Source organism: Alexandromys fortis, unplaced genomic scaffold (assembly GCF_014885135.2).
Source record: "Alexandromys fortis isolate MF-2015 unplaced genomic scaffold, M_Fortis_MF-2015_v1.1 scaffold_1, whole genome shotgun sequence".
Taxonomy (NCBI): domain Eukaryota; kingdom Metazoa; phylum Chordata; class Mammalia; order Rodentia; family Cricetidae; genus Alexandromys; species Alexandromys fortis.
In genome coordinates this window covers 25,129,860-25,139,008 of record NW_026067927.1, presented here as the reverse complement: position 1 = coordinate 25,139,008, position 9,149 = coordinate 25,129,860, and the positions used below count along the sequence as shown (strand labels likewise).

The following is a 9,149-nucleotide window of genomic DNA, read 5'->3' as shown; positions in this document are numbered from 1 at the left end:
GTGAGTGTGAGGAGGTGGGAGGAGGGTGTGAGTGTGAGAGGAGGTAGGAGGAGGGGGTGAGTGTGAGATGAGGTAGGAGGTGGGGCGAGTGTGAGAGGAGGAGGGAGGAGGGGTGAGTGTGAGGAGAAGGGAGGAGGGAGAATAAAAGAGAAGTGTGGATGAGGAGGGAAGAGGTAGGCAGGAGAAGATGAGAAGAGGGAGGGGTGAAGGAGGGAGGGAGGAATAGGGAAGGTGAGGGAGGAGTATGAGGGCTGGGAGGAGGTTGGGGTGCAGGAAAGTGGCCTTGGGGAGCTGAGGCTGTGCTTCTCATGGCCCTGCAGTCTAGAGCCCAAGGCTGAGCCAGGGAGGCTCTGCTCCCCTACAGGGCTGTCCAGGGCTTTCCCAGTCTCTCTGGGGATAACAGGGCCTGGGATGGCCAAGGAAAGGTTGTCACTGAGGGAGAGGTCCTGGGAGGGCCTGCTCGCTTGCTCTGCTCTCCATACTGCTGCAGGGCAGTTTGGGGAAAGCCTGGCCTTGCAGAGCAGGCTCTTGTGAGGCCGCTGTCCCTAGCAGTGGCTGGAGGAAGGGGCTTTGCTAGTTCTCCTGAGGTGCCTGGGCCCCAGCTAGCAGGTGGAGGAGCTGGGCAGGAGGGAGCACTCCTGTGACTGCCTAGGCTCCAGGAAGAGGCTTTGGAGAGCGCCCACCCTTGCAAGCTGGGAAGGGCTTTGAAGTCACCCGTTGTCCTGTCAGGTGACTTATCTCCTTGCCTGTGCCCTGTAAAGAAGGGGGAGATGAGGAGGGATTGGGGGAGGACTGGAGCTTCCTTGAGAGAGGGTCTTCACCAGGACTCTATCTCACAATCTGGTATAGGCGGGCACCCCAGACTGCCTCTGAGTCGATCTGGCACAAACCTGATGCATGGCAGTGAGTCATGCCCTCGCCTTGTCTCCGAGTCTCCTTTCCCATAGTGCCACCACCACAGCCACCCTAAGGACACTTCAGATTTGCAGTGAGCAAAGTCCCTGCTCCTAGGAGGATGTGCAGGTGTGTGAGGTCAGGAGCACAGCTGGCTAGGGGGAGGAGCACACTGGGAGGAGCATGGCTGGCTAGGGGGAGGAGCACACTGGGAGGAGCAGGGCTGGCTAGGAGGAGGAGCACACTGGGAGGAGCATGGCTGGCTAGGGGAGGAGCACACTGGGATGGGTGACCATGGCTGCTGATGTGGCTCCCACACTCCCAGCCTGCTGACCGTGGGCTGCTCAGGTGTGCTTATCTTTCAGCCCAGACAGGGGTAACTGTTCTCTGGGGATGGAGCTGTGGAAGAGGCAAGAGCTCTCAGTTCCTTAAGAATAATCAGTCTAGGCGCTGTGCCATGAGCCTCGTCCCTCTGGTGCTGGAGTGCCACCTCCATCTGTTCTCCTGGAACTCCACACCTATGCTCCCAAGAGTGGCAATAAACTCGGTGCTTCCCAGGGCTGGAGGCGATGGTCCTCTCCGTGCCGCGAGAAGAAAAGGCACAGGTTGGAGAGATGGCTCAGTGGGCAAAGATACGTCCTTCTGGGCCTGATGAGCTGAGTTCAATCCTGGGGGACCGATCTACATGGTGGAAGGAGAGAACTGACTTCCACAAGGCCTCTTCCTCTGGTCTCCACGTTTGTGCTTTGCATCCCTCCCAGTAACTAAAAACGTAATTAAAAACTTTTTAAAAATTGTCATCTGCTTCCTTTATAATTGCCGAAAAGCCTGCCTTTCATTGAGGTTAGGACAAGTTTCCTTATACAGGCCTGAATCCTGATATCTAAGGACCCATGTGCAGTACAGTTTTAGGTAGCCTGTGTGTATTAATACACTACGACATCTAATTCTTCCACAGGGAAGAGCATCAACCATTCATCCCCACACCAACAAGTACTGCTTGGATATCCTTTGCCAGTTCAAGGTGTCTCACACCTGCCATATAGGGAGAGAATGTTAAACTGGGTGACTTCTGCTCCTGTATATATACTTTAAAGAGAAATGTATCTTGTACGAAATAAATGAACCTCTCCTCTACATGCTATCGAAGCTATTTTTTTTACTTTTATTTTTCAGACTTTCCAGGCTAGCGCAGAAATCCTGCCTTTATTTGAACTATTGTTTTTATTACAAAAGGTGTTATAGCTTCCAAAAAGCCAAATTAAACATTTTGAGAACACCGACCACAGCTGATAGAAGTCAGTCATTGGTTTGCTGACAATAAATATGTAAATAGTTAATGAAGGTTCCTTCCTACAAGTTTCTCCTGTGAGCGCAGGGCCCAGGTAGGGTGTACTAGAAAATGCGCACACATGGCTCATGAGACGGCTCACCTGTAAGGGCCCTGATGCCAAGACTCACTTCACTGCCTGAGTTCAAGCCCTGGACCCACCACAGGAGAAAACTGACTCCTCAAGTTGTCCTCCAGCATCCACACGAATGCCACAGCGTGAGTGCCGACATACATGCATAAATAAATAGAAAAATGTGATAAAACAAAGAAAACATACCAAACGTGAAAGCAGATGGACAAACATTCTAAAATTCTTGCTCGTGATTAAGAACTTTAAAAAAATGGACCCCTGGGGAAAGTAACACACCGGGACCTATGGTAGAACTCTAAGACAACATGTCCTAGGAACTCTCCTTTGAAACCACAGGCTGCAGACCTGGGCCAGGCTGTGCCGTACGTCCACAGCTTGCAAGATTCAGAGATAGCTGAGTGGCTTCGTCAAGACTCCCTGGAGTCTAGTGAGATCTGCATGAGATAAAGGCGGGCACACGCTCAGGTTCAAGGTCTATGTGGGCTGATGTGGCTCTGGATAGACTGCCTTTGCGAGCAAGGGACTAGTTAACACACCCAAACCCCACTCTTCTGCACCCTTTGGACAAGGCAGGGGACCTGCAGCAGTGCTGTCTGATGGCAATGGGTGGACAGCAACTACAATGAGCAGCTGGCCTGGGAAGGGGCCAGAGCGATCTACCACACCACAAATGCTGTGCTAATTCCAGGACCCGCATTCCACCATCCTCATTTCATTTAGATCCCCCAGCTCCTGAGAAAGGAAGTGGATTACTGAGACGTGTCCTTTTATTTTCCCATCTGTATCAACAGGAGCATCCTGCCATAGGTCTTAGTGAGGATGGGGTTCCAGAGCTGTTGGAGGGCCCTGCAGGCTAGAAGGGTTGGGCCATGGTGGGATCCCAACAGGTCAGATGACCCAGCACCAAGAACACAGCAAAGGAAGCCATTACTGGAGTGCTGGCAGCAGGTGAAGGCCAGGGGAGGGAGGGGCTCCAGGGCTACACTTTAAAGGGTGGTCAGCAAGCTGATAGAGAGCCAGGCGGTTTGAGGGTGACCTGTAGAACAGGGTATTGAGTGAAGTTGGGGGACAGATTATGCCTTGGAGGTCTCCCTGCCTCGGCTACTCCCTGCCTCTAGTTGGGTGAAGAGGACACTAGCCCCTAATCCCAGCTGCTTCCAGGAGCCCAGTCTGGGAAGGTCTAGAAGATGCAGTCAACAAAGGCAAGGGACATGCATGTCCAACTGAGAGGAGGAGCCCTGTGCCTGCTGATGTTTGACACTCATAGATGCACGTGTATGGATGTAGATGCATACAGATACACTCAAAAAACCATCCTGTCCCCAGCCCCGTCACAAGCATATATACACACACAGTTACACACATCAACACATACAGACCTTCTCAGTCATGCAGACATGCCGAGATACAGACAACCACACACATACACACCTCTTCTCCGCTCCTCGTCCTGCACCTGACTTCATCTATACTCTGCTCCCAATGGATTGGCTGGGGAATGTGATGCTGTGGACATTTCAGAGCTGACCCTGAGCCTTGCCAGGACTCCGATCTTGAGTAAAAGTACACAGTGAAGCACACTTGAAGAAAGGTGTGTAGTGAACAATCATGTTTAGTGTTTATAGAACAGACTCGTTCTTTACTGTTCAGTTCATTATGAACTGGAATCTCATTTAAGCCCCATAAGCCAACCCTGGCCTCAAGCAGCAGCATCCTTGAGGGGCCAACTATGCCCTGTGCATGTCACAAAGCCTCCAGTCTGAGCTATAAGCTGCAATAGCAGCCATGGCAGAGACAGGAAGGAAGACATGACTGTGAGCTCTACAAGATCCAAGGGTCTGTACTCTGGGTTCTGTCCTGGGCATGGGCAGCCTGCGGGTGACACTGCAGAGCGCAGAGCTTCCTGAAGGCCCAGGTTGTGGGGCAGCAGGGCAGCTTCTGGAGGAGCACAGTGCTATCTCCCACAGTGTGTGCACCCACACCAGCACCTCCTCCAAGCAGTGAGTCGGCCAGCACAGTGACAGCTGAGGTCAGGGGACACAGCACAGCTGTGGCTTCCCTGAAAAGGTTCCTACGGTGAGTAAGCCTGGTCCATCGCACACAGTTCCTTTCTGAGCAAGGGCCCAGGCTTTGGGAGGATGTCCCTAGAGCTTGCTGTTCTTCTGGAACTGGGCCACTAGGCTGAGGACCTGCTCAGAGGCTTTGATGCTCTTGGAGCCCAGGTAGGTGATTCTGTTGGTGCCCGTCTCCTCCAGGTAGTAGCGATAGTTGACCATGAGGCCACAGGAGCTAGTGAGGCCTTTCAGGCTGCTGTCAGCCATCCAGTTGATACGCCACATCACGGCCCCATTCTGCAGATGGAAGTTGGCCACTGGGTTGAGGGCGTAGCCTCGGTGCTTCTCACCATACAGGTACCAGGCACACAACCTCATCAGCGGCCCCTGCAGTGCCTGCACCAGTTTCTCTGACTTCACCCACTCACCACTGCTCAGGAAGCCCTTGAGGCTCTCGTGAACCGGGTCACCTGTGACCTCTGAGATTTCTTTGCACTCTGAGTCTGTGAATAGCTCGTTCCTCCCATGTTCCTTTCCCTGCACATTCAGGAGACCAAGAAGCCACTTGGTGAATCCAGGTATAGGCGACAGGCTTGAGAAGGCCCCCAAGTGAGGAAACTCCTTCTGCACAGCAGGTAGGAAAAGGGAAGGCAGAGAGCACATGGTCAGCAGGGGGTACACATACTGGAACAGTCCCCACACACAGCCTACGTGTGCTGCAGCCGGCAGCAGGGTCAGCTGACGGCATAGCTGTACTTTCTTTCAAGACGTGTCCACGAGGACGCTGATGAGTGCCAAGGCCTGGAGGCATCTTGCGTTCCTAAGATTAGCCTATAATCATGATATCTCCTGTCACACCACTGACAGTGGTGAAACAGAGGTCAGGAGTGGGCAGCTTGCTTACAAGCAGAGAGCTGGCCCTAATAATGGGCTGTGGGCTTTACTTTCTCTGCACCACACCTCTCCTAGGAGAGCCAGGATACTTGATTGACATACAGATGCCATGTTGGGTGACTGTCCAGCCAGCTCTACCTCAGTGGTGGCAGAGGGAAAGCAGGGTCAGGTAAAGATGTATTACCACAGGACACAGCTTTGTCACCACCATACGAATCACACAGAGATCTTGCGGACAGTCTTAAACATACGCGCTCCCTGCTATAAACATAGTAAGCCCACTATGGGAAAATTCCACTGCTGTGAAGACACAGCTCTGAGTCCAGCATGTCGGGTGCCTTTGGCCTTCTCTGCGCTCTTCCACAGCTGGGACTATCTTACACTCCGTATGTGAGTTTACACTGTGCACATGCTCTACTTATCAATTTAGAAAAACAGCCCAGGATTGAAAGATCAGTCAGCGGGTTCCCGTACTCTTCTCATGAGCACTGGCGCTCTCAAGTGTGCTGCCTCTGTAACCCCAGTGAGCCCGTCGGGGCCAGCATTCAGGAGAGGACAGGAGGCTCCTCAGTCAAGCTTCTAGCTCTGCCAATGAAATGGTCTTGGGCGGATCACCCAGAATCCTCGATCCTGTTCTCTCCCTGTCTTCCTTGTCCTCTTGAGTCTCCTCTCCCTGAATCACTTGTTAACACCTTCAGCAGACAACAGGAGATTTGCTTTCACTACCTCTGAGGGATGGAGGTAGATTGATAATAAAGCAAATTGCCAAACACGAAATTATCTAAATCTGATTCCTCTCAGGAATGTTGGTGCGAGTCTGTCATCCTAGCTATGCGGGAGCTGAGACAGGAGGGTCATGAGTTCAAGTCCAGCACAAAAAACTTTGAGATACTCTGTCTCAAAATAAGTGTAACAATGGGCGGATGGGGGCAGAGGGCTGTGACTGTAGCTCAGTGATAGGCTGCTTGCCTTACATGAGCAAACCGCATTACTAGCGCAAGGCGGTGCCCAGCATGGGAGTGCCTCGACTGCAACCGGCTCTGCTGTGAGGGCAGCCCTGTGAGTCTGCACTGCATGCTGTGCCTGGGCAGAAGAGGGAGGGAGCAGGAAGCAGCCCATGCAGTCTCTGTCAGCAGCTCAGAGGTAGACTCTCCTCACTTGGGCCACCTAGCTCCCCACAGGCAGCCAGAAAAGCTGGGCCCAGGAGAAACTGCAGCATTGTTGTCTCAGGGACAGGTAATGTGTCCCTCCGGGGCAGCAAAGTCAAGGAAATCAGGCCAACATCAGCTAATGCATTTGCCTTCATACTGCTCGGCCTGACCTGCGAATTTCCCTCACAAGGCCCTGAAGGCTGCAGGGAGGAAGTGTCTGGTATGGCATGGTGGGGGAGGGTTGCCAACCGTATTATAAGGGCTGGCCACGCTGACATACGTGACTGATGTGTGCCACCAGGAGTGCAGGGCAAAACAGGCAAGGTCTCTCCAGATAGCTCACGTCCTTGTGACCATACACACACACGTGTGCTGCACAGCCAGTGCAATGCTATTCCTCAGATGCCTGCTCCTTCGGTTCCTAGCCTGGCCTGGTGGCACCTGATGCTGTTCTGCCTCCTTTCCTTCCTCCCAACCCTTCCTATCTGGATCCTGTATCCCCAGAGAGGTGGCAGGGCTCACCTGCCATGACAACAGAGACTCTTGGAGCTGGGGCGCTGCTTCACCATGCTTACCTGCAGCTCCTTGACCACTCGCTTTATGAGGAAGGTCCCGAGCTCCACCCCCTGCAGGCCCTGCTGGGTCAGGCTGATGGAGTAGAAGACAGCAGCAGAGATCCTGTTCCTCTCCTCCGTTTCAGATGGAGGGTCCTCCTTCACGATGCCCTGGAAAACACGGGCAGCACGCCTCAGAAGGGCGCCATGTGCGCTGCTCACACTGTCACTACTCACAGGACAAAGGAAGCAGAAGTGCTGGCGGAGACTTTAGTCTACATCCCCACTCCCAGGTTCTGTTGGCTCAGGTCATCTGTTTTGAAAACTCTGGAGGAGACAATTTCACACCGCCCTGCCCACCACTTGGAGACCTGTGCCAGCTCTGCTTCCCAGGCCCCTCTGGAACAAGCTGCTTCACATGCTGTGTGAAGGGCAATGTGTTGGGGGCAATGGGCCACACATGGAGATTTCTTTCAATCCTCTGCCCAGAGCTGCCTCTGCTCCCCTGCTCAGTTTGTACTTCTGTTCCTCACAAGGCCACTGGCAATCGGGGTAAGATGTGCCCTTTAGAGGACTGCCTATGCATTCTTATTTTTCCTAAGTAAAATACATTCACACAGACACTTCCACAAAGCAAGCTAAGAAATCACTTCTGCTGTGAAGTCTCTTAGCTGACACCAGACTTCACTGGCTCTCACTGCCTACTAAATGTGGGGAGTTTTGCTCTATTTTGTGACAGGGTCTCCCTGTGTAGCTCTATAGCCCTGGACCTCACTGTGTAGACCAGGCTGGCCTTGAACTCACAGAGCTCAATTTTCAGATAAGAAGGAATATATTCTGAACTTTAACACACATACCAAGCTGCCCCAGAGAAGCACCAGCAACACTAGTTCCCAAACCAGCTCGAAGGTGTGGAACTTTGAAGGACATTGTCTCTGTTCATTAAGAACATGAGCCCATCTGTCTGATGCTCAGCATCTGAGCTCCCCAGCTGGGAAGCCGAGGCCAGGGACTCTAACTCACCATGCTTCATGATCCATGTACCTCCGTAATGCCTATCCAGACCTCGGAGCCCTCTCCACATCTTCTAGCTCTGAACAAACCTGCTCTCCGCAGGGAACTCACTGCTTTCATCTGCCCGCAGGTCTTACCGTGTGGCTGTGACCCACTCTCCCCAGTGTCACAGGCTTGTCCATACCTTCCTACTAGAAGCCTGCAGAGGACCAGCTTCCACAGGAAGGGCAAGTGAAGCCCTCACAATTTCAGCTCCCCGACAGCTCCCAGTTTGCAGCAGCAACAGAACCACGCCCATCTGTCTGTCAAGCTGCCTCCCAAATGCCACAGCACACTGCTCTGCACTTCTCTGCCATTCCACAGGGTCCTGTTAACAGACTCAAGCTCTTGGTGTGGGAGGTCCTTCTGTATGTGTGCTGCTTTTAATGATTAAAAAATAAAGAAGCTGCTTTCAGCCAATGGCTTAACAGAATATAGCCAGGCTGGAAAAGATATATAGAGAGAGCAGGCCAGTTGAGTGTGATAGCAAAAACCTTTAATCCCAACACTTGGTAGGCAGAGGCAGGCGGATCTCTGTGAGTTCAAGGACAACCTGGTCTACAGAGTGAGTGCCAGGACAGCCAAAGATACACAGAGAAACCTAGTCTCAAACAAACAAACAAAATCAAAAAGTAAAAGTAAAAGAAATAGAGTTTAAAATAAAGCCACATAAAGATGGAAAATACACAGAGAGTATGGATAATGTATGTTGTAGTGTTGTCTTTGAATTGTTTGACAGCTGAGAAAGGAACAATAGCTGCTAAAAGACATTTGATTACAAATGCTGCTGGATTAATACAACATATATATTTTGAAATGGCTTGACTTCAAAATTTAACAAGAATTATGGATTAATGTAATTTATAAGAATTAATAAGAAGCCTGAGCTAATAGGCCAACCATTTACAGTTAATGTAGACCTCTGTGTGTTTCTTTGGGGCTGAACAGGCTATGGGATCAGGCAGGAGAAAAACTATAGTCAACACAGGCAGAATCAGAAAAAAGCCAAGGAGTCACCAGAGGAGAAAGATGCTAGATAGCAATATGCATAAGTGGTTGGCCAAGCAGTAATTTAAATAATATAGTTTTTGTGTGATTATTTTGGGAGTCTGGGTGGCCGGGAAA

General features: G+C 51.7%; 1 protein-coding gene and 1 long non-coding RNA gene across 3 annotated transcripts in view; one reads left to right on the top strand and one right to left on the bottom strand.

The window, feature by feature from the left end:
- Positions 1-3,766, top strand: part of LOC126502850 (uncharacterized) — a 17,621-nt gene extending 13,855 nt beyond the window's left edge. Inside the window, exons 3-4 of one of the 2 annotated variants that reach the window (XR_007592069.1) lie at positions 850-1,023; positions 1,260-3,766. This is a non-coding gene — a long non-coding RNA (uncharacterized lncRNA). Of the gene's footprint in view, positions 1-849 lie in introns of both variants that reach the window. The other variant, XR_007592068.1, reaches the window with a different exon arrangement.
- A 146-nt stretch (positions 3,767-3,912) lies between these two features.
- Positions 3,913-9,149, bottom strand: part of Mlycd (malonyl-CoA decarboxylase) — an 11,129-nt gene continuing 5,892 nt past the window's right edge. The window contains exons 4-5 of the mRNA XM_050144166.1: positions 6,993-7,142; positions 3,913-4,996 (exon numbers count right to left, since the gene is read on the bottom strand). Of these exons, the coding sequence (XP_050000123.1) occupies positions 4,463-4,996; positions 6,993-7,142 (684 nt within the window). The 3' untranslated portion in view covers positions 3,913-4,462. The remainder of the gene's footprint in view (positions 4,997-6,992; positions 7,143-9,149) is intronic.